Raw genomic sequence first — 25,453 nt, 5'->3', positions numbered from 1 at the left:
ACGAAGAACAGGAGAAGAAGATTAACATTTAACAGGGATGAGAGGTGGGAGGGAAAGGGAGAGAGAAGGTAAATTGCACGGTAATGGAAGGAGACCCTCAGGGTTATACAGTGGAGGGGGTAGAGAGAGAGGAGGGGAGGGGAGGGGAGAGGTGGGGAGGGGGGAGGGTGGATGATGGGAAAGGCAGCGGAGCACAACAGACACTAGTATGGCAATTTGTAAATCAATGGATGTGTAACTGATGTGAATCTGCAATCTGTATATGGGGTGAAGGTGGGAGTTCATAACCCACTAGAATCAAAGTGTGGAATATGATATGTCAAGAAATTTGTAATGTTTTGAACAACCCACAATAAAAAATTAAAAAAAAAAAAAAAAACGGGAAAGAAAGAGAGAAGGAAAAGGGGAGAATGGAACAGAGAGAGAAGAAGAAAAAGGAAAAAAAAATATTGAAGTCTTAGAGATCCATTTTCTTCTCTTCCAGTAGGCGGAGCTGTGCCCTCCGAGCAGAGCTTCTGCTCTCTACCTGCCCATAGCAATCCCTGTAAGGCGTCTCCTGGTAGTCTCTCGGACTTGTCAGTCCAGAGCCGTTTCACTTCTCCGGCCCTTACCCCCCTTCCTCCTGTCAGCCAGCCAGCCAGGTCCTGCTCACCAGAAGCGGTTCCCCAGAGATCTAGTTACACTTGCAGCCCCACCGCATGTCCCATTTAAGCCCCAGTGCTGTGGTAAACTGGCGGCTAAGACCTTGGGAGTCACTGCTGGTGATATGGGGGGTTGGGGGTCGGGGATCCCCTCTGCTACCCTACAGACACGACCCCTGAGAGGTCCATGAAGTGTCCTGGCTACTTGTATCTGGATGGGGAGGGAGTCACACACCTGCTGAAGTGGATTCCGCTGGGAAGGAATTCCGTCGGCCAACCTCCGATGACGTCACCCCTCTGCTATGGTGGGCCCCAGGCTCCTTGCCGGAATGTCCGAAGGGAGGGGTGGGACTGGTCCGTCCCAGGTTGGCTTCAGCTCCCAGCTCGCTATTTCATGAAGGCTTGGCTAAAGACTTCTTCCCGCCAAGTTGAGTCTCGGAGGTTAGCGGGACCCAGTCGCATTTGCTGCTGGCAGACGGGCCGGCAGCTGCGCCACGGTGCGCGGACCATGGCTGGCAGAACTGGACCTCTGCGTCTCCTGGCAGGGATTTGCTCGTCTGGGGCAATCTGTCGCTTCAAAAAATCCTAGTAGCTCCCGGCCGGTCTCTCTTCAGTGGAATTTTGCTAGGAGATCTCCGTTGGTAGAGTCTAAGCGTTATCTATGCGTCCTTATGACCCCATCACTGGGGGGGGTATTGAAAACGCTGCCTCTCCGCCCGCCGCCATGTTGGATCCCCCCATCTCCTCATTTTAATTGACAAGGAAACAAAGACCTAGAGAGGGAAACAGATAAAGAACTAGTGGAGTTAGAGCCAGGATCAGGGACAGTCTTGGATCCAGGATGCTGTTGACAGATTCATTCTTTCATTTAAAAAACAGTTACTGACCAGTTCATAGAGACAGAAAGTAAAATGGTGATTGCCAGGAGCTAGGGAGAGGGATTCTGGGAGTTGTTAATGGTACAGGGTGTCAGTACCCCATGTCCAACCCCATGGAAAAGTCCAGGGAGCTCAGAGGACCTGTGGCTGGCACAGGAACCTGTGTTCTGCTGGAAAGTCAGGACAGCTTTCAAGAAGAGACATTGGTACTAAGGATTGAATCTGGATTAGTGCTTTTTCTCTGCAGATAGATCAGCATGTACACATACCTCAGGTGAGAGCCCAATGCATTTGAGGGACAGAGACCAGCCCAGGTGGCATTAAGCAAGGGGACTCTAGAGAGAATCCTTATTCTAAGAGACACAGGAAGACTTTGGTGTGTTTTAGGTACTAGAAAGACTTGCTTGAATTGGCCAGACTTTTTTCTCAGTCTCTTCCTATTTGGTATGACTCTCAGAATGGGTGAGTGGGGACTGAGGCTGTTGAAATAATTCAGGATGGAAATAATGGCTGCCTGGCCTGACTGCTGGTGATGGAGAGGGAGAGGAGTGGAGAATGTGGAAAATATCTGAGAGGCAAAACTGACAAGTCTTGGTTATGGGCATGAGAATGAAGGAAACTGAATGGGTTCAAGAATGGCTTATATATGTCGATAGATGACATTACAGGCACTATATTCAAATATGAAAGAATTTAGTGTAGCAAAAATTGGTACCAAAAAAACAAAAATTCCATTTTTTTTAAATCACTGGCAATTCCATCACTCAAAAAAAGAGAACCCTTAATATTGTATTGATGGATTTCCAAACTTATAGATATGCATATTTTTCATAAAATACAGTATCATATTGAACATGCTATTTTGTAATATGCTTTTGATTTCACTCAATGGGGTGTCAAGAATTTATTTCTGTAGCAAAATATAACTACTTCTACAAATGATTTTTTTCCATAGTATATACTATTTCATCATATAACAGAATGCATTTTCTTCAACTACTCAGCTAATGCCCAACAGTTTGGACATTTCTAATTTCTCACTATTCTAACAGCACTGCGGGGAATATCTTATATCTAAGTCTTTGTCCGTGTGTTACATTATTTCTGGATAATTAAATCCCTATGAGAGGAATCATAGGGTCAGTTTATGCATATCTTTAAGGCTTTGAAACATACAGTCAACCAAGCTCTCCAGTGAAGCTGCACCAAATCATACCTCTGCTGATAACAAAAAATACCCTTCCTGCACTGGGGCTGTGGCTCAGAGGTAGAGTGCTCACCTAGCATGAGGCATTCAGTTCGATCCTCAGTACCACATAAAGTAAAATAAAGACCTTGTGTCCACCTATAACTAAAAAATACATATTTAAGAAAAAATACCCTTCCTGACTGACACCAGCCATCTCCCCGTGCCCTGCCCCGCCCTAGGACTTTATGTACACTAACATATTAATCCTCCCAATAGCACAAGGAGAGAGATGCTATACTTACCCTGTGATATGTGGCAAACCAGTATGCAGGAAAATATTTCCCCACACTTAATCAACAGTATATTATCCTTTTTTCCGTCTTCATTCTATTGGGGAAAATGGCATCTAATTTCAATCTGATGTACTTTATGTGCATTGGTTTGATATTTCCAACAACATTATGGGCTCCATATTGTTCTTTGTGTTACGTAGAACAGGGGAAGAAGTCTAAGAAAGGTAAAAGATGGTCTCAGCTGTACATTGGACAGATGATAGAGCCCGGCATTCTCTTTGGCTCCACAATCCTTCTCTTTACTCTGCTATCACACTACATCTTCAGCTAGAGCCTGGGTCATTTGGAAGCTTGCTCTTGTCTTTAAGTAATACCTTCTAGAAAATTTCAACATGGCAACCAGGGAACAATTCCCTCTGACCTGCTCCATTTAGCATCCAATAATGGGTACCTGGGGGCTGGTGCAGAGGTCGCCTCCTTACCTTGCTGGCACTGCTCTGTAGCAAAGGCATCCTAAAATATGTGAGCAAAGAGAAAGGCCTTTATAATGAGCCCAGGCCTCCCTTTGTCTTGTGAGGGTTTAACTACTGTAATTGCTTGTAGTGTGAAGTACTGTATTTTGCATGTATCTATTTTTATTCTATGTCTGTCTCCACTTATCTGCTTTTTTGTTGTGTTTTGTTTTTTGTTAACTCACTTGAATCCTAGTGAGTATTCTTCCTATGAACAGTATTGCCTTAGGAAAGCCTGCATGCACCATACACACACACACACACACACACACACACACATACATACACGCACACACCACAATCATCATATGAAGGCTAAACAGGGTAGAATTTATTCTTTAAAAATAGCTAATGGTGAAGTCTGCAGCAGATGACTCTCTAATCCATACTGCATTTAATTGGCTGTATTGAACCATACTACAAATTAAGTCTTCTCTGTAATTTATTCTGTCAGACAGTAACCCTCCAAACAATTTGATACTTCATTTAAACATTGGTAAATGGCTCATGGAAATGCAAAGAAAAAAGATTTAATGATGATCAGATAAGAAACCCTCTGTTCACAGAATGACTCCTATGTGAATTGTCATGAATTAACCCAATTCATTTGCTCAATGAACATTTATTGAGCACCTATTTTGTGTAGCACACATCGCAAGATGGCTCAGCCCTTCCTTCTGTCCTTCTTGCCCCCTTCCCTTCTCACCTCCTTCTTTCCTTAAGATGGAAATCATTAAGTACCATTTCTCATTCAAAAAGAATAATATTAGGTACTGAGGTAAGATTTAGGAGAGCCAGACATGGATCTTACTCTGAAAGGTCTAACATTCCCAAAATAGAAAATGTCTGCACAGATGTTGTCCATGATGTCCCTGGTAGGATCCGGGTGCCTTTGCACACTGTTTTATTTCCTAACTAGAATGCTCTTTCCTACCTTTTTTTCCTGGGGACTTCCCATTTATTACTGGAGACTCAGTTTGAGGTCACCTCCTTTGTCTTCCCTGGTGCCTCTCCCCATTCCAGCTGAACCTGTATGACATGCTGTGTGCACCTCTAATGTAAAGTTTGTCGTGTTACATTGTGGGTGCCAGTTTCATTGCCTGCCTATCTTGGAAGAGTGCATGCTCCCTGAGGAAGGGGCTATGTTTCAAGTCTCTGTATAGATGCAACACATAGCACAGGGCCTGGAACCTAATAGGCACTCAGTGGATACATATGACATGAATGGCTGGATGAGTGGATAAATCTGAAACGAATTTAAGAAGGGCAAAACATCATACATAGAAGGACAAGCACATGCCATAGGCTCAAGGAATGAGAGTTATTACTGCAGGGGATTGGGAGGGTTCCTGGCTGAACAAGACGTGGAAGCTAAGCCTTGGAGCCTAGGTATGACACAGATGTGTGTGTGGTATGGTTATATGTATAGATAGGGAAACACAGGACAAGAGGGAGGAGGGCAGGGTGGACAGGTGCAAACCTAGAGAGCTCCTCAAGTTATTTGTGGTGCAGGTTACCTGAAGTCCACATGTGGGAGGGAGGTCAGACTGAATGCCTGGATGGTCTTTGGAATTCTTTAATTCTTTAGTGGCAACTTTTATCTTACAGTGTAAGCAGGAGGACTCAGAAAAGGAATAAGTAACACTGCCATCTGTCTGTCTGTCTGTCTCCCGCACCCCCTCCGCCATTCCTTTTTTAGTACTGGGGATTGAACCCAGAGGCTCTCTACCACTGATCTACATCCTATTCCTTTTAATTGCCAAGGCTCACCTTGAACCTGTGATCCTCCTGCCTCAGCATCCTGAGTCACTGGGATTACCTGCTTTAATTTTTTATAGTACTTTAATATCCAGACTGTTTGTTCAAGGCAATAATTGTTTTCAACAAGAAACATACCAGAGTTGGCCTTTCTTCTATCCTGTCCTGCTCGGCTCCAGCCCAGGGTTCCCTGGGTCTCCTGCCTTCACCACCTCCAGAACAGCCTGCCAGGCCCTAGGCTCCCTGTGGAAACACTCCTCCATGGCCTAATCTCCCATGATCAATCTCCTTTTGGGCCTTGGCTGCTCAGCAGGTATCACTGAAAGAAAGAGGTCAATACAGCATAACCTGGAATCCCTTTGGGGAACTGGAGGTAAACTTATGGGCCATGCAACCTTGACTTGCTCTTTAAGCCACCTGTAGACCTTTACCCTAAACCTTCATATGTAAGACTCTCCCGGACCTCAGATACCTGCTGGAATCCTCAGCAGCCTCTTCTACCTTTGGCCCATTTCTCCCTATTCCCCTTCCCTGTCCCTACTGGTCAGGGGATCATCGAGGTTGTTGGACTAGGGAGCTAGGAGTCTGGGGAAAGGAGGCCTCGATTCTATACAATTGCACATCCTTCCTGTATTGTCATCCTGAGTAGGAAAGAAAAGGCCTGGATTTGGTTCTGGTTCTGCCAGTACGTTCTCTGGCCCTCCGTTCAGTCATAAATAAAGTCAAGAATTGAACTATGTAACACTGAATGCTCCTTCTGGCTCCAACTGTTCTTTGATTGTGCTGATACAATCTTCTTGAAGACATGGGGCAATTTTGAGGCTCAGTGAACAAGTATTTGCACAATGCTTTGAGTTGCTAAAATGAATGTGATAATACAACTGTGGGATGAGCAGAATTCGAGTGTATTTGTATTTCCAAGCATCTGTATTATGCCTGCATGGTTAAGGTCAGAGAAAGTGAAGACATATCCCTTCACTGACTATTGCTTTCCGAATGAATGAGACACTTGCAGGGCAATCCTTTTAAACATGTCATAAAATTAACTATGGGAAGAGATAATGTTACAAATATCTTTAAGCACTTCACGCGTCCACACCCACAGCTACACTTTGCAAGGCAATATTAGGTATCATCAGGCATTAAAAATGTTTTGATTTTAAAACACTTAATGAGGATTCCCAGATAAATTAAAACATCTCCATCTGCTGTCTTGCATAGTAGGTGATATTTTACCATTGCAGAATCATCTGTAAATCTAATTCCACCAGGAAGGCTTCTAATCACAGTTTAATTTTAGAGCAATATTCCACTTGGCAATCAATAAGGCACTGTCGTCAAACTTTGATTTAATAGGAGACGTGGATAACATTTTCCACATTATGCAGTGAGAAATACTTTCAGGAAAGGGAGAGAAGAAAAGAAAGTCTTTGTCCCTCACTTCCCGCTGCCACATACCATTGTGGCTCACAAAGGCTTATAAATCAATGCCCCCATGGTGTGTGAATATAAATCTCATCAATTTTACATCATTAACACCATGAAAAAGCTACTGCTCTTGGAGCAGTTTTCCTCTACCAGCTAAATATGTCCTCTGGATAAAACGATAAGCAGATCCTAACAAAACACTTCCTCCTTCAACAGCTTTGTTTGTATCAAAGTTTATTAGAATTGCACACTCATCTTATTGTCACTTGAGAGACTAGGGTGACAGTACCTACCCTCTAAGAGTGATGTCTAGTGGGCAACCCAGTGTATGTGTTGTAGGGGACAGACAAGGCAGGGCACCGAAGATAGCAGGAAACAGTTTTATTTGGCTGCAGCCAAGTTCAGAGGGCATAGCTTTCACTGTAATCAATTAATTTCCTGAACCCCAAGTTCAGGTAGTTTCAGAACTTTATACCCAGCATATAAGGAGAAGGGCTCAGAAGTTCAGTCTGCAGAAGTTCACATAAAAGCAGCTTTTTCTTTCACTGTTCTGGGCAAGTTAACCCTTCAACACCTGAGAAGGGGAGAGCTTCTCCCCTTTCTTTCCTCCCCCTGCCAGCTGTTACCATGGAGCCCAATTGGAACTTCTCTTAGAAATGTAGACATCTCTGTAAAGCCCAGCTCAAGGCCAGAGGGCCTTGTTAAAGGATTTGTCTTTTTTTAAAACACATTTTGCATTTGCAAACATACTTCTACAAACTACTATACTGTATAAATGTTTGTGGAAAAACTAGTAAAGGGGCGTTCAGCACCTAGAGTGCTGATTTCTTCCAGGCCACTGGCCAAGTAAAATAGAGCAACAGGAAAAGAGTAAGTTTACCTACATTGAACTCTTTTGTAGAGACTTTTTTGCTGATAGTCCTCAAATCAATTATGGCAAAGATTTCTGGAGAAGCTTAGTTAAGATTTTCTGTGGAGAAAGGGGTGCCACTACATATGAAGTCAGTCAAAGAGTTCTAAGAATAGTGGGCGAGGTGAAAAACATTCAGGTCCTGAACAGTTAAGGCAAAGGCAGGCACTTCTGCTACAGCAGATGGCCCATGTGGTCCGAAGCCCACTAAGATTGCAATGTATGGGGGAATAGACATTTGGGAAGGTCTGTGGTCTAAGTCTAAGGAGTTGACCATCAAGAGAGGCAGAACCCCTACACCCAGAAGCTGTCTTTAAGGAAAGAGCTCCTAATAGCTTAAAGGATATGGGGAGATGAAACAGGACCTACAGAATCTTTCCTGTCTCCTCTGGTGGTTCCCAGTGTTTTCATAACTAACTTCCTTAGGGTTACATTTCTCCCTCCCTTGTAGAATTCAGTAATGGGAAAGATTTTGTTCTCCAGAAAACTGCATTTACTTTAAATAGTCCTACTTCAACTATTTAAACTATAACTTTGCAAACTTGACCTGAGAAATATAACAACAATAAGGAGATATAATTCCAGATATACTTGTTTTTATTTGCATGTACAAAGAAATCTGTAGCCTTATTAGGAATCATTATAAATTTCTGTTCATCCTTTTGAGTTTCTGAAATTTGCTTGGGGGTTCTTTTTATTGCCTTTAATAAGCCCTGTTGACTGAGAGCTTTGGGATAGGAGCCTTTGATGTGATGTACACTTCTCATTTGCTCAAGGAATAAACTCAGGTCCAGAGAGGGAGAGTCAGTGCTTTGTGATCATTCAAGCCTCTTGATATCCAATATAATGAAAAGGCCCTTCATAGGGGTTTTACCATGCTACAAGCCTCCAAAAGCATCTCTAAGCTTTTATATGGTACTATTTAATGAAGATTGCTCTAAAAGATTTAATCTAGGAAAATAACCATAAAGATTACCATCATCTAACAGGATGGTGGACATTGTTTGTTGAGGCTCAAGTAATAAAGTCAGGAAGGTCAATTTCAAAAGAATTTCAAATTATTGATCGTCAATCCCAGTTTACTTTAGTTCCACAACTATGGGCCAGATACGGCAAGGTGCTAGCATGACACATATCAGGAAGACAGAGTCTGCTGGGACAGACAGACAAAGAGTCATGGGAGCAAGATGATCCAAAAAATCAGGAAACCCAGGGGTTCCTGTGTGAGGAATCCATCAAGAGTTTCAGCCTCCCTGAAGTTCTGTGAAAACACAAGAGAGGGAGGGAGTTATCCTGCTGGGGAGAGAAGGCTCGCCTTGTTTAGAGGTGTTTCATAGATGTGGTACAATTTTAAGTGGCCATTGAAAGAGAATGAGGACTTGGGTAGGTAGGTAAAAGAAATTTGCAAAGATCAACCTATACACAACCCTACCTCTACTCCAAATGGTGACTTTGGATAAAGTAGAGAAAATCATCTACTCCTCAACAGTGTATCACCAACATCCAGGAAAGTGCCGTAGCCATGCAAAGCTACTGCTACGAATATTAATGGTACCCCCGGGATCGTTCAGGTACATCCTCTGCCACACCATGCAGAAACCAAGGTTGGCAAGTGTTAACCACCAAACTGAAGGTCTGACTGGGCTGCATTGCAAAGACAGCTCAGCAGAGGCATAGCCACTGAATTAGACAGGGTGACATCACCCCCATAGATGCTCATTCAGCACATGCACATTCCTGCTTCTCTCTCTGGTCACAACATTGAGACCATGGAGGAGGACCTCCATCGCCCAAGGATAGACAGGTCTTTTTCCTTCTGTCTGGACCACACAGCTTTTCCAAAGCCCTCTGGGCCTGCTCACACCTAGCTGAAGCGCCTCTCTTACCAGTCAACAACTTGAAGGGAAATTTCCCTGAAATGTGGTCTTTGTTTTGTTTCTGATAGGCCCTTCAGCATCATCATGCTGTTCATGAAATTTCCTACATCGCAAAGGACATCACAGACCACCGGGCCTTTGGATACGTTTGTGGAAAGGAAGGGAATCACAGATTTGTGGCCATAAAAACAGCCCAGGCGGTAAGTATAGCTGTCCCAGCCCAGTGACCTTCTTGGCAGCTCTGGGGGACCACAGCATCACCCTATTGCTTTTCTAAAATCTACTCTGCTGTGTGACCAAGTGATGAGTCACCACCAGAAGCTGATCCTCAGATGCCCCCCTAGAAGAATAGCTTTGGAGCAAGAACCCTCACTCATACCCATTCAGTTATTTTATTTTGTTTTTTTCCTAATGGGTATTTCCTAATGACTAATTATTTTCCTTTCTGATTAAGCTAGGTAGAGGCATGCATATAAGTAAGCTTGCTTGTGTTCATAGCCTATTTTATAAAGAAAATAAGAGAAAACAAATAACTGTTTTGCATAAGGTCTGCCCTAATTTTATTATATTCGAATTCACTAATAAATAAAAGCAGTGCCTTTTATGCTTATGATTATTATGAATTTGCAAATATAATGAGCTGAAGAAATGAACTTTAGCCTATGTGCAATTTGCTAAACCAATATAAACAAGGTAGAATTAATTAAAAATGGAATGCTTTCAGTTTAATAGAAAAATGAAGCAGCGCTGCGGGTCGTAGCCACAAAAACAAAAATTGGTGGCTTGCAGCTCAGTATGGATCCCTTGTTAACGTGCTTACCACTTTCACTCCAGGCTGAACCTGTTATTCTGGACTTGAGAGATCTCTTTCAACTCATTTACGAATTGAAGCAAAGAGAAGAATTGGAAAAGAAGGCACAAAAAGATAAGCAGTGTGAGCAAGCCGTGTACCAGGTACACCTATGAGTTTGTCCTGATGCTGGAGAAGATTGGGGCTTAAAATAAACAGAAGTGAAAACTGACAGCCAGGCCTTCTGCTGCTGCCAAGCAGAAATAAACAAAGATGAAAGGTTCCTGCGTAAATTACAGTCACCCAATGCCAGCCGATAGAAATGTTCCATTATTCTCTGAAACTCAAGATGTGTTAGAGAAAGTGAAATCTTTAATCCAGAGGAGGATTTCAGGGGGAAGAGGACTAAAGACCCACAGTTGCTTTTACTATTTGTTGTTAAAGAAGGGGGTGGGGTGGGGTGGGGAGGGGGCTTTGGAGTTCTGCCGTTTTTTCTGTGTTTTCTACATTAATGATCCACCAGTGTATCCTACCCAGAGCTGGTTTCTCTGCTGTCCTGTAATTTCTGAATACAATCTCACGTCTTTTTCTTTATGCCCTCTGCTTTTTGCCCTCCTTCCCCTCACTGTGATAGACAATTTTGGAAGAGGATGTTGAAGATCCTGTGTACCAGGTAAATTCTGCTACGAGTCGGAGTTTTAGGTTCTACAGGGGCTTTGCCTGTGGTGCAGCCACTTTGTCAGAAACTTGAATGCACTGACTGTCGAACCTGGAGAGGGACCAAGATTATTTCTGAGGGCAAGGGCTGCCAGCCCCTCCAGGAGGAAATTCCCATAAATCCTAGCAGAAGTTTGGCCAGCCCCAGGATCATGGGATTTGGAGATACGCTCCTCCCTCTTCCCCCTGCCTCAGCCCCCTCCACAATCTGTAAGAGTTTGATCCCAAAGCTGGAATGTTTTTAAGAATCTGTTGAATATTCTAAGTGCTTTAGAGAGAAAGTGAATAATGAGGTAGTTTTCTGAGTCGAGAATTAGAGAGGGGGACTGATGTTTGGGTGACATTTGAGCACCAACCCAGAGAATGGTTTGTGAATTGTAGCAATTATAAAGAGAAGTGTTTCTGACCCCGCAGTGGGGCAGCCTGGGCCTCTGATCACCTTGCTCATGTCACAGGGGCTGTCGTGAGGACAGCGAGAGAGATGCCAGAGACGTCTCTGCCTGGAGCTTCCTCTGCACCCTCTTCATGGTCTGCAGCCCAGGGGTGGGTAGAGATGACCTCTCTTGGGTTCATGTCTGAGCTCTATGCAAACAGAGATGCAGTAAAAAAGGGAATAGGTGGCTTCTTCCTCCATTAAGTTTATTCCTAAATCGAGAAAGAAGATTAAAAAAAAAAAAAACAACTGACTTTTGAAACATAAACTCCAATTTGCATTTCTAACTGGGATACAGAGGTTTATGTAGGTGCATATTGCATATGCTTGGTATATTGATGCATATTTTCATACAGAAAGCTGGTACTGCTATGATGAAAGTAAAATAATACTGGTAACTTGAGTCAGGAAAAGTTCCTAGTATATATATGACAAGCAAAAGTTAAAGGGGCACTTAATCACATGCCCTTGCTTTTAACTGCTGAGGAGAGGAGTTGTTTATAATGTGAGCTTTAGCCTCTGTTTACAAAGAATGAAGAAGAGGATTCTCTTTGAAACGTCCTGATCCTTTAGAATCTAAAACATGTGCATGAAAAAAAATTGATGTTCAGTGTTTAAAACTGAGACTGTAGAACATGGTGATAGTTATAAGAAAAGGGAGTCTGGGGCTTCTGAGCTCTTCAGAGTTTGACCAAAGACCTTGGGTGTCCAGTGAGCAATGGAAGGCAACTCAACCATAACAAGATTTGCAAAGTCAGGGTCTTGGGCATTCCCATTAGATAGCAGCGCCAGTGTATTCAGCTAATACTGAGTCCAAGGCCATTGGACAAAGAGGTTGCATCTTCAGGGGCCCAGAGCTATCATTGCTGAAGGACTGATCAGCAGATCTGCACGGTTTTCCTTTAAAAAGTCCAGAATGCACAAGACCATTTTATTTCAGTAACCCAAAATGTTTCTTCAAGGTGTTTTCTCTTGTGCCTGTTTCTTGAATGCTTACTGTGATTTGTATCTTGAATTCCAAATGCTTTTTTTTTCCCCTCTTTCTTTTTCACCTCTGACCTTTCCTCTCTGGCGGCTCCTGTAATAGTACATTGTGTTTGAGGCTGGACACGAGCCAATCCGTGATCCCGAAACAGAAGAAAACATTTACCAGGTATCAGATTGCTTGCCTCTTACCATTGCACCACTAGGAAATGCATGAAGCACTGAGGGGTCTCAGTGAGAGCCTAGGGGTCTCTTGGTCATTCCAGACTTGTTGAAATACCTTTGAGTGAATTGGCTTCTAGTTCCCCAGCAATTTACCTGCGGTTTTCATGCCTTGTTTTTGAAATGTTGAATGGACAGTTGGGTACAGTGTTATAGTATTGAACAGTCGTAACCATTTTTTAATTGAAGCAAAAATGCAACATTTCATTGTATTAAAGTGGGCAGATTGTCCTCATCATATAGTAAGAGAGTTCTTGGCTTCTCAAAAGAAAGGCCTCATCAAATATCTTTTAAAAAAAAATCTATTTTTATTTGACTTGGGAGGCAGGCTACTAGAGATTTAACTAAGGGGAACTTGACCACTGAACCACATCTCCAGCCCTATTTTGTATTTTTATCTAGAGACAGGGTCTCTCTGAGTTGCTTAGGGACTCACTAAGTTGCTGAGGCTGGCTTTGAACTCGAGATCCTCCTGCCTCAGCCTCTCCAGCTGCTGGGATTACAGGTTTGCCCAGCCGGGCCCAGCTCCTCATCAGATATCTTTAAAAAGCTAACTCCAGTACTAAAAATAAGCAGTAGGTTCAAAACTACTATCTGAAAACAACACATGGAGTACTAACCAAATAAAAGAAGGTCCAGCTAACAGTTTTATCCCCCCTGAAGGAAGGGAAAATTAAATTCTCAAATATTTGCTCTGTGGAGAATGCCAAACACTTTTTTAAACTCATTGAATTCTCAAGAATATGCTACAAAGCAGGTATTTTAATCTCATTTTTCAGAGGGAGAAACTGAGGCTCAGAAAAGCTGAGCCACTTCCTCCCAGTTATTCAACTACTCACAGCCGAGATCTGAAGCCAGGCATGCGCAGAGACAGAGCTTAGGCTTCTCCCACGCTTTCCCTCAAAGCTGCTATTTGAGTAATTGCAACACGGCACAGCGGCACGTCAAATAAATACGGCGGTCTGCAATTTTTCACTAATTAGAATTTTAGTCCTAATTTAAAACATAAATACTATGGGAGAGGGAAAAATTTAATGTATTTAATCATTGATTTTAATTTCCTTAACTTACTTAGTTGTGTGGTCTGCTATTCTGCCTTGGGCGTGTATTACTTGCATAATAAAAGTAAAACATATTTTCAATTTCAATCAAATGCGTAGAATCCTAAATGACCAAATATAATGTTATTTCTACCAGTCGCTCTGTTTAAACAAGCCTTGTGGAATAATAATCTGTTTCTTTCCACTGGATTCATCTGGATTCTGTTCAAGTGTGAGGTTATGCTTTGAGGTTTTGTTTAAAGTCATAATTTATAAAGTCTCTATCTTTAAAAAGAAAAACTGCAATTGTCCCCAGTGTCACATTTTAAAGTACTGTGCAACCTTGCAGTGTCTGAATGTGAGGCCAAAGGAGTCATTAGCTAGTCATCCCAGGAAGAGAGAGCACCTTTAAAATAAAGCAGGCTTTGCAGTAGGTTTCTTTCTTTCTTTTTTATTTTGGTACTAGATATTGAACCCAAAGGCACTTAACCACTGAGCCTCATCCCCAGCCCAGTTTTATTTTTTATTTTGAGACAATTCTCACTAAGTTGCCTCAAGCCTCACCAAGGTGCTGAAGCTGGCTTTGAACTCACTATCCTCCTGTGTTAACCTCCCACACCACTGGGATTACAGGCATGCGCCACCTTGTCTGGCTTGCAGTAGGTTTCTGAATCCAGACTTGGCCCTGTTTGGGGAGTCTCCGAGAGCCTTGCAGGGCAAGTGCTAGGAGAGGAGATTATCCTAGTGTGCTGGAAAAAACTGGATTAGGCTGCTGTAGAGCTGCATTGCAGTCCTGGCTCTGTCACTAGCTATCTTTGATGTGTGACAGTGGGCGAGATATTTGCCCTCTCAGAGACTAAGTTTCCCCATTGACAAAGCAGGGGAATGATTTCTCCCAGACTCACATGGACACATGAGAATGAAGCAAGCCATTCCAACCCCAAGTGTAGAATGTTAAGGAAGAAACCCCACCTGGTCACAGAACGTGGGTCTGGTTGTGTGGCTTCAGGGTCTTGGTACACACGTCAGCTCAGCCACTGACTCAACTAGCCAAATTCCTTACCCTCTCTGGATCTCAGTTTACTCATCTGGAAAATGAGCATGTAAGGCTCAATCTCTAGGGGAAAGCCCTTTTCTTCCCTTTGCAACTAACACCTCACCATAGGACACTGATGTTGGCAGGGTGGGGGGCAGATCTTAGTTTACTTAACAGGGCAGCAGGACTCTTAGAAATGGGGTACTCATGTGTATGAACAGTGAGCTGGCTCTCTGAATGGGGTTTATATGCAGCATCTTATTAGCTTTCATAACACCCCCTGTGGCTTGAATGGGGACATTTCCTGACCTTACAAAGGAAGTGAAGTTGACAGAGATAAGGGACCTGCTAGGTCACAGAGTTAGTGAGAGGTTGAATCCCTAGAGGCAGATCTCTCTGACCTCTGTAAATAAATAAATGCTGGGGCTCTTTTCAGCTCAGAATTCCCTGATTCTGAGTTCCATACTTGGATTCCGTGCATGCTTCAAGTCACTATCTAAAAATCACACTTGTCTTAGCAGCTCTGGCCTCTGATCTCCCATCTGTCCATCATTAACAGAAAAGCACCATTTAAGGGAATGAATATTTTATCCCCATCTATTGGAAAGGCCCCTGGTCATTTTCTTCTCTTGCACTGCCAGTCTGCCTGAACCCAACGCACTTAACAAGAGATAAGCTGGGCTCTTAAGTCGCAGCTATTAGGAGCCTCATTCTTTTTTTCTTAAGCATTTGCAAGGGCGCACGGCTATTCCTCCCGAGTCCTTTGCAGTGTTTGTTCTACTTCAAGCATGGCTGGCAGTGATCTTAGGTTTTATTTCCTTCCCTGTCTTCTGAAATAAGGCAAACAGGCCTGGGACCTCATCCCCTTTACCTGTTTTGTGACCTTGAGTGAAGTACATAATTTTTGTATCTCAATTTCCTGGGCTATAAGATAGGGATAATGCATTCTCTGCTTTCAGAAATGATGTAGAGATGCAAAGGGAAGAGATGAGCCCTGGGTCCACAGTAGCCCCCATGTGAACGATGCTCCCTTCATTTCCCAGGGTTGTCAATCCCAGATGCTGTTGATGATGTCTTATGATGATGTATTAAGTGCAGTAGAACTTACATGCTCACCTTCTCTTGTCAGAAAGCCTAGCAGAACACAGCTCCTTCTCTTGACTTTGCTATTTGTATGCAACAGGAGGAAGGGTGAGGTTCTGGGGTAAATGTGACCTCTTTCCAAAGATCAGGAGTCTTATCTTCCCAACCATATTAGTAATTGTAATTGTCTTTTGCTTCTGTGCCTCAGAAAAATTAACCAGTTGTTTTTACAGTGACCCAGAGCTCATGATAAACAGAGTAGTTGGTAGAAATAGCATTAAATTTGATCATTTAGGATTCTATACATTTGATTGAAATTGAAAATATTTACTTTTACTATACAAAGCACCCTCCACACCTCTTAATTTCAGCTCTTCCACTGACTCGATGAGATAGGAAGAACAGCTACCATGACTGTCATTTTCAACCTAAGAAAAACCATTCCACCAAGATCAGGATCTCCAATTCTAAGTACCTGTTCTTGAGTACCTTAGCAAACTGCCTACATAAGCAAGATCTTCCTACTTATAATTTGAGATCAATGAATTTTTCAAGTTCATTTATTCAGAAATCATTGTTAATCACTACACATGTGTCAAGTTTCATCATTTTAAAATGGCCAGGCTCTGGTCTTATGTCACCCAATACATGTTGAACTGCCTCACCATGCTTATTAATGAACACATTGCAGAAGTAAAAGTATCCTCTGTGTACAGTACTTAATATGTAGTTTTTAGAGTAATTTAACATCAATGAACTCATTCATTCAGAATAGTATTTATGGGCACCTAGCATGTGCCAGGCCCCTGAGGAAGAAATAGTGACCACAGCATGGTTTCTATCCTAAAGGGGTTTATTGATAAAGCTTAGATGCTCTTGAGAACCAGATAAGGAAACACAGAGGTTCAGAGAGAGAAGTGATCTGAGTCGAATAGCCTGTAGCACAGACAGGATTAGAAACCAGATCATTTTGTCCCTTCTGCCACATTTTGATACCACAGTGGTCTGTATAGATAGAATGGAGATGAGAGCCAGGACCACAGACCTTGGCACCCATGCAATCCATCCTGCATGATTAGATGGTTCTTTGTTTAGCCGATATTTGCAGATAGGAATACAAGGAAAATAAAGTATCCACCCTGCCCTGAGCAGCTTACAGAGTTGTGGGATCACAGAACCAGGAACAGTTGCAGTGTGATATAATAACTTCCCTGAAAAAGATTAAGCATATTTTACATTCACTCTACATTAGTAGACTGATAACTGTTCCATCTCCCCAAACAAGACAAGGACCTTCACTAAATCAAATCAAGGCTCACATCCGTCTTGTTCACTGTCCTTCTCCCAGGAAAGGCACAGCACATGATACATAACAGATTCTTGGTAGCTCTTATTTTTTTAATGAGAGGATGCACCTGAGCTTACAAAAGTACAAAACAGGGCTGCAAACCAGGCCTAGGGAGGGCAGGAAAGTCTTCTGAGATGTCCCAGCTGAGATAAATCTTAAAGGACAAACAGGCAGATTGATATCTCACCCATGGGAGAGCCAAGTAGGAAAGCTTTTTCAATTATGCACAGTTTGGGTTTATCCATCGCATGGCTTCTTCTCCATTTGCAGGGATAATTGAGAGGCAGCCGCGGTTCAACTGTGCTAAGTGCCCGTAGTGAGCAGTGAATTACGGGGAACAGAATGCTGTTCATTTTGCTCAGTAAAGGGTGAGCTAGTGAAAACAAAAGTGAGGGCTGGTAATTTATTGGCCCTCATTTGCAAGGACTCCATAGACATTCTGAGAGGATTCCTTTTCAATGGAGCCCAGTTATTGGGAGAAAAAAAAATTACATTCTTTGTTGGTTCCCTGCAAACTGAGGTTAGCCAAAGTGCCTCTGGAAGGGTATCTTCCTCACAGCCGTGCTCACTCAACAGTTCTGTTTTCTGCAAGAATGCACATGAACCTCTGGGAACTTAGGATGTGATATCAAACACACACACACACACACACACACACACACACACTGTATACTGCAGCAAGCAAAAGTAAACTCCCCAGGCTCCAGCTCCTGGCTTCCTCTGACAGTGACCACTGGACTCTCTCTCAGCCTCGTTTTCCACTTCTGCATCACCAGGACAGTTGGAGTCCTGATAGACTTGACCAGCGCTTTCCTTGAGAATGTGTGTAAAACACAAATGCTTAGAACAATGCCCAGCACACAAAAAGTGCCCAGGCTATGTTAGTGCATTCTATTAAGGTCTTGTCAGACATGATAACTCATGCCTGCAATCCCAGAAGCTCAGGAGGCTGAGACAGGAGAATTGCGAGTTCAAAGCCAACCTCAGCAGCTTAATGAAAAACCCTGTCTCAAAATAAATAAGGGCTGTGGATGTGGCTCAGATAAAAGTGCCCCTGGGTTCAATCCCTGGTACCAGGGGAAAAAAAGAAAGAAAGAAAAAGGGAGGGAGGGAGGGAGGAAGGAAGGAAGGAAGGAAGGAAGGAAGGAAGGAAGGAAGGAAAGAAAGGTCTTAGTCAGCAAGGGCTAGGTTTGAGTTTGAACCCCACCAGGCTTTGAAGCTTTGGGCAAAATCCCTAACATCTCTAAGCCTCACTTTCTATAATTTTAAAGAGAGATGATAAGACCAATTTCTTGGGCCTATTATAAGAATTTTAAGTTAAACGAGAATGAAAATGACCAAGGAACTGGAAAGTATAAGCTCATGTTCTCTTACCTGAGTATGGTTAACAGGTCCATGCCTGGCAAATACCTTTCCTTTCTTCACTCTCTCCCACTTCCTTTGGTATATTGACACAGCTGATGATTACAGAGTGCCTGTTGGGGATGAGACTACAAGGCTGCTCTTGATGAGCCTCAGGCTGGTTAAAAAAGACACACAATCAGAGCATTAGAAATCCACTGCTGCTTGGTCCCTGAAGGGGAGGCTAAGCTCTGGCAGTTGCTGGGGAAGAAACAGCTAATGGTTGCTTCCAACCTGGAATGTATCCATTCAAAGTCCTTGATTGGAAAAGTATTGGACACATTATTGTTAATGTCATAAAATATGCTCATACATACAGAATGTATGAGTGCAAAAGAAATGGTCATGCTAACACATTACAGTGTCATGGTGCCTAATAGTTTTTATTTATCGAAGATCCATTTTCTCATTTGATCCTTATAATAACCTGAGCATGAGGCAGAGCTGATAGGGCCCATTTGATAACAGTGAACTCAGAGGAGCTAAATGACCTGCTCAGGGTATTATGCTTAATACATGTGGCCCAAGAAGACCAGATGGATGAGCAAGGGAGGGAGGGAGGAAGATACAGGCAAATGTTAAAAGCCAATCAGGATCTTCTGGATCCTAGAGCCATGGTTTCTGTGCCATGTGGGGCCTTTTCCTGAATGAAGCCTTCGGTGATTATCAGATGGTTTGTACATGATCCCCAAAGAAGCTCTATCTGTGCTAGGATCCTGGTATCAACAGTATTTTTACAGCCTGGATCTTAGTCTTAGCATTGAACAGTGTAAACTCAGCTATAAACTGTTTTTAATCACTTCAGGCAAATTATGTCACCTCCCTGGGCCTAGTTTTTGTCTTCAGTGAAATGAGGATTATTTTTTCCTGACGTCCTGCAGCTTCCAGTTCTGTAATTCTGTGGGAAGCCCCAGAGCAGAGTTGCCCTGCCAACACTCCTTCCTGACCCCCTTCCCTCCAGCTGGTTTTCCTTGGGGAAGAGCCTGGCTTGATGCTTTCACAGCTAGTCCCTTGGGGTTGGGGCCATCTCACACATACTTAGCCAGCTTGCAGTTGAAGTCTGGCTGCTTTGTTCTGTGAAAAAGGAATACCAGAGTGTTTTGATTATGTTGAATTTGATTTTTCTATAGGTTCCCACCAGCCAAAAGAAGGAAGGTGTTTATGATGTGCCAAAAAGTCAACCTGTAAGTGTAAGTACATCCTGCCTCTGTTGCTGGATTGGTACCCACACTGTGCCTGCGGCCTGTGGAGGGCACTCTTCTTCTGGAATGAGTATGGCAGCCCAGGTGGCTTTGCTGCCAACTCCTCCATGGGGCCTGGGGAAAAAGGCATGAGGCAGGAATGGGAGGGGTGAAGGGGGTGGGGGTGAGTCGGGATAAGACCTGGTCCTGTGTGTATGGGAGTGGGTCAAACCATACGAACCACCCTGCCCAAGGAACTCAGGGTTTCAGCTGCTCCTTGACTCCAGACAAGGCTTTACTATACTTGGTCAAGATAGAGGACAGTGTCATTGATTGATGATTGATTGATTGAGGAAACTTGCCCATTCCAACTTGAAAGTGGTGAAGTTTCGGAAGGACTGTAATAGGAGAAGGGTTGGCAGGGCCTTCAGGGTATGTAAGGGTCCAGTTGTGAGCAAGACATTGTTGGAAAAGGTCATGTGTCATGTGTAGCAGGATTGCAGAGAACCCAAGAGGCACACCACGTTAAGGATAGTGGTGTCCTGTGTATCTCAACCCTGTGGGACTCCTGGGAACCTGAGCCAGGAAGGAAAACCCCCAGATCTTCAATATCTAAAGCCACTGCTACTTCTAGGATTTATATTTAGAACCTCAAACTGCCACTCAGAAGGTAACCTCTATAGTGATTCAGGCAACACTAGGGAGCCAATGAAGGTTTTTCAGTAGGGGTACTTGTGATTTTGCCACAATCTATATTAAAAAAAAAAAGACAACTAGGGTATTTCATCACTATCGATCTCCCTCATCTCACACATACTTAAGAATCCCAGCTCTTACCCTAACAGAGCTTCTGCGAAGCTAAAATGATTGTATCTAGAGCATTGTTATGAGTTCTGTATCTCCTGCTATGAGAGAAATAAATGCATACTCTCATGTTTCAAGATAAGGTTAATTAGGGGATCTGAAACCCCATTTCATTAGGAGCAATGAAGGACCCTGTCATGAGCAATCTATGTTGTTAACATAGACAAACATGTTTGTGTCTTTCCACAATGTCAGAACTTATTGAAAAGCAACAAATCCACAGGCTACACCACTTTCAGCGGTAGCAGTAAGTACTCATCAGTCACCTAATAATTCTAAGCCAGGCAATCACCAGTTCTTTTATTCCAATTGTAACTGCTGATATCTGTAACACTCAACACACATCACATGTTACATGTGTTACAGAAAGGCTAAGAAAGGGCCAAGGGAGCTGTAGGTATTCAGGTGGCTGACCTGAAAGCACGGGTGGACAGCAGATAGGAATGTCAAGAGTCACTGAAAGTGGTCACATAAAATTATGAACCAGGCTGACGAACTTGTTCAGGGCACAGAGCTGTCAAAGCACAGGAACTTATTCTAGGCCAAGGTCCAGATGGACATCAGTCTCTGAGAGGGTCATCTTGGAGTGGCCATGCACTGTTGTCATCATGGATAAGAGAAACTGCGCTGTGCTGAAGCCCAAGGACAAAGATGGCAAAGTTTGTCACTGTAGAGATTTTCCTGGGCAAGACTCATGATCAGTAACTGGGTGATAGGGTCAGGGTGCTGTTGTAGCCAGTCTCAGATGCTCCCCGTTTTATGGACCTCTAGTGAGGGGTTTGCTTCATTTGGTGGTCTGGTGTGTTCGATAAGCTCGTGGGTCTGGTTTTTCTGATATGAGTCTGATACACCCCTGCATATCCATGTGCTTTCGATTGATTCATTAATTTCACAGGTGGTCATTTTTATTGGCACAATTAATTTTTCAGTTTGTGCCTTATGGTTGTGCTAGGCAGATGGTGGTTTTTCACTTGTACAAATAAGGTGTAGAGCCGTTCTACTTCAGCACTTAAACCCAAAATGGAGTAGCTCATAAAAGGAGTAGCTAATTATAAAATGAAATAACTCAGGGTTAGTTATAGCCTGAAAACTGCTATTCTGTACACCATGGAATAACTGAAAGCAGGTGACAGCCTGTTCTCCACAAACCACAAAATGTACAGCCTGGAGAAAAGGAACCACAGACATGGAAATGGACTCCCAGGGGTCACAGCCTGGCAGAGGGCCATCCTGCCACTGTGGAGGCCACATCATGGAACTAGAAGCAGTGGGTGGCAGAACAAGAAAGCCAATTGTAGCTGAAAGCACAGGTGGCCTTCCTGACAAGCAGGGAATTCTGGCACCTGAGAGTGCAAGGTCTCCATCCCTGGACCTAAGCAAGCAGAGCTGAAGACCACGTTTTGGACAGGAGTTCCAACATTGAATGAATGGATGAGCAGGAGGCACCCTTGGCATCCCTTCCAAACCTGAAACTCTGCCTCTGTGAGCCAGGAGTCTTTCTGCTCACGCTCCGGGCACGCTTGTCCCTTTTTGCAATGCACCCACCTGAGTCGAGGGACTCTGGTCCGTGTGGTGTTGCTCACAGACTTCCAATCTCCTTAGGCCCCTGTCCCTGAGCACCCCTGCTCTTTGCATTTCTGTTTCCTCCTGCCCTTATTGCCCAGCTGCCTCCCATTCAGTCTGTGCCCCTGACAGGTTTAGGTACATGAGGAAATGTGCTCCTTTTCCCACCTTGGTTTTTGTGAACTTATTAACCATTCAGACCCATCATCTTTGTGCTTTCAAAAAACCAAAGTCCAAGCTCCATGTCCTTACAGATGCAGGCTGTCCCAAGTCCCCTAGCCCTGCTGAACCCTCATTTTCTGGGGAGTCACACCTGATCTGTACCCTACAGGCCTCCACCAACATGGGCTTCAAGCTCTGTGTTCTCCAGAGCTTTTTGGACTTCTGCTCTGAGCAGCATCAGCTGGTCACCCCTGCCCTGTGCCTCCCAGACCTGTCATTCCTCTCTCAATGGCTCCTCTTCTTCCCTGTCACCCACATGAACTTCCTGGGGACCTGCATCACCAGAAGTAAGCCCTGGTGGGTGGAGGGCAGGCACCCTGCAATTATGGAATATTTAATTAATAGATGGATGACTTATTCTGTAGAAAGCATTTGTGAAAAATCTCTGGTCCTTTCTTTTGAAGGGAATCGCCTGTATTTCTGACTCCAAAAACTGCACTTAACTAAAGGTACTAGAAGTTTGCTTGGGATGTTTCTGGGCTGCATGAGTGACCTATAATGGCCCTCACTTGCTCTTTCCATAGAATCTCCATCTCCTCTAATATGATGACAACTTTCCACAGCTATTTTCCATAGGCTTCATCCCTAAAAGCCTAACAGAGGCAGGAGGTAAAAGCTCATAGAGACAGGTGGGACCTGTTGAATGTGAGCTCCCCTCTTATTTCCTGTGGGATTTTGGTACATTTTCTTATCCTTGCATCCCAGGATCCTCACTTACCAAAAGGGGAATTGAACCTAACTTGATGAGAAAACAGTATGTGTGTTGGAAAGTCAGTCCCACTCACCCAACTTCCCAGCAGCCCTCCAAGTCCCCGCCAAGTCCCTCCCTCCCTTGGGACCTTGCTGCCCTCTAGCTTCCCCCCTTGCCTCTCTGATGAGCACTCATTGTCTAGAGCAACTCAACTCGGTGCCCTGAAAACCCCTGCCATGATCTCACTGTCTAACCCTTTGTCACCTTCCCCTTAGCCAGGAAGACAACTAAGCCAGGGATGACCCAACCCACATGCTAAGCATCTCCCAGAGAGCTAACGCCTTCTGCAAGTTCCCCACAAGAAGGGAAACTGCCCAGTGGGCTGGGGCTCTAACTTCCACCTAGTGTCTCCTCCCTTGGATCCAGGTCTACAGAGAGCTCATGACTGGATCAGCCTGCAGCTCTAATGGGGGAAATCACCTACTAGTGCCAAAAGATGATGTCTACTCTTCAGAGCCACATGTGGGCATGACTATTTCCAGGACCACTTACTGGGGCTGTCTAAGTAGCTTTCTGCATCTCTGATCCTCTGTCATCATCTGTTAAAAGAAAGAAATACTCACCCTTTGCCTTTTTTGGATGTGAACTCGATTGGGAACATTTCTACGTATTGCTAGGACAAACCATGCTCCAGCAGACAGTTCTCAGGGAGCTGGCTTGTCAGTTGCTCCAAGTGAATGCACACCTCTGCTGGGAAGCCTTCCTTCCCCGCGACAGGTCATCAGTCTTTCTGGGGTAGCCCCATACTTCTCTTTGCAACAATCACAATGGACCATCATTTTCTCTTAATGTATCCATGGAAACCACTGCACTTTGCTTTCCCCAAAAGCTTTGGCTAAATTCACATCTCCTGCAGTTCTGTCATCTCAGCAGCTGGCACATGGCCTGAACCTTATGAATTAGCCTTTGAGGACTGAGGTTGTAACACATTCTTTGAGGCAGATCTGAGTTAAATCCGGCTTCCTGACCAGCTATGGCACCTTCAGTGAGTCCTTTGCTCTATTATGCTTCAGTCTTCTCACCTATAGAATGGTGAGAGGAAAACCAATTCATTGAGTTCTGCAATCACTCAGTATGCTTTAACGACTAACAAATATTTAATAAATGTTGTTGCATTGAACTACTTACTGAGATTTGGTCCCCTTCACTCCATCCCTCCTGCATCATGAGTCCATTGAGGACAGAAATCATGTCTGTTCTTATCAGTTTTTTCACTGCTGTGACTAAAAGACCCAACCAAAACAACTGCAGAGGAGGAAAAGTTTATTTAAGGGCTCACAGTTTCAGAGGTCTTAATCTACAGGCAGAAGCTCCATCCCTCAGGGCTTGAGGTGAGGCAGAACATCATGGTGGAAGACTGTGGTGGAGGGAAGCAGCTTATGTGATGATCAGGCAGCAGAGAGAGAGAGACTCTACCTGCCAGATTCAAATACATACCCCAAAGCCATGCCCCCCATGCCCACCTCCTCCAGCCACACCCTACTTGCCTTCAGTTACCATCGGGTTAATCCCTTCAGGGGATAATTCACTGATTGGATTAAGACTCTCACAACCCAATCATTTCTTCTCTGAACCTTCTTGCATTGTCTCAGGCATAAGCTTTTGGGGGACACCACACATTCAAGCCATAACAGTGCCACATTCATTATGACTTATTATACCAGACAGCATTGTCACAGAGTAGCTGCTTAGGAAGTAAATGAGTGAGTGAATGAATGAATGAACCATGGTGAGGAATGAAGGAATAAAGGAGTGCCTTTAGATCTAAAGCTCACCTATGGTCAGACAGTTCCGTTCTTGTTCATTCTGGGGCCAAAGGCACCATGTCAAACTAAAACAGAGTTTGCTCTCACAGCCAACATTATCCTGGCCCCGCCCTTCCTGCACTGTGTGTTCAACAGATCTGCCCTGTTCTGCCTTCAGCTGCCATAAATGTGTGTTGTTTTTGTGCCTAGCTGGATCACCAGGCTGACAGATGGCCTTCTAAACACACGCATGCGAATGCTCACACGCACACACCTGCCATCTCTCTCCTCCCACATCGGGAGCACTACATCAGGCAAGCCAAAACATTTTGCTTGTTTGGCAGAGCTATTTTGGGGGGTTATTTTTCCCCCACTGCCTAGGGTTGCATTTCCCTGCTGGAGCCCTATGGAAAGTGGTTCAGGTCATCGAAGTTCTTTTCCTGAAGAGGAGCCTGGACGTTATAAAAATAGTAGTGATAACAATCCAACAGAATTAAGCATCAGCCTAGTGTCCTGATCCAGAAACCCCTGGAACCGCTTGTATGTTCCAAAGAAGATTGGAGAAAGAACTCCAAGCACAGTGATCT

The 25,453-nt window shown here is 43.9% G+C and overlaps 1 protein-coding gene across 3 annotated transcripts in view; it reads left to right on the top strand.

The window, feature by feature from the left end:
- Dab1 (DAB adaptor protein 1) overlaps positions 1-25,453 on the top strand; it is a 1,164,537-nt gene that overhangs the window by 1,080,409 nt on the left and 58,675 nt on the right. For all 3 annotated transcript variants that reach the window (XM_058581502.1, XM_058581503.1, XM_046451102.2), the window contains 5 exons: positions 9,555-9,686; positions 10,321-10,440; positions 10,911-10,949; positions 12,514-12,579; positions 19,671-19,730. In XM_058581502.1, the coding sequence (XP_058437485.1) occupies positions 9,555-9,686; positions 10,321-10,440; positions 10,911-10,949; positions 12,514-12,579; positions 19,671-19,730 (417 nt within the window). The remainder of the gene's footprint in view (positions 1-9,554; positions 9,687-10,320; positions 10,441-10,910; positions 10,950-12,513; positions 12,580-19,670; positions 19,731-25,453) is intronic.

This window comes from Marmota monax, unplaced genomic scaffold (assembly GCF_021218885.2).
Source record: "Marmota monax isolate L192 unplaced genomic scaffold, Marmota_monax_Labrador192_F-V1.1 WCK01_AAM20220418_F8-fsc00023, whole genome shotgun sequence".
Lineage (NCBI taxonomy): Eukaryota > Metazoa > Chordata > Mammalia > Rodentia > Sciuridae > Marmota > Marmota monax.
Note: the sequence above shows the minus strand (reverse complement) of the source record. Positions and strands in the feature narration are given on the sequence as shown.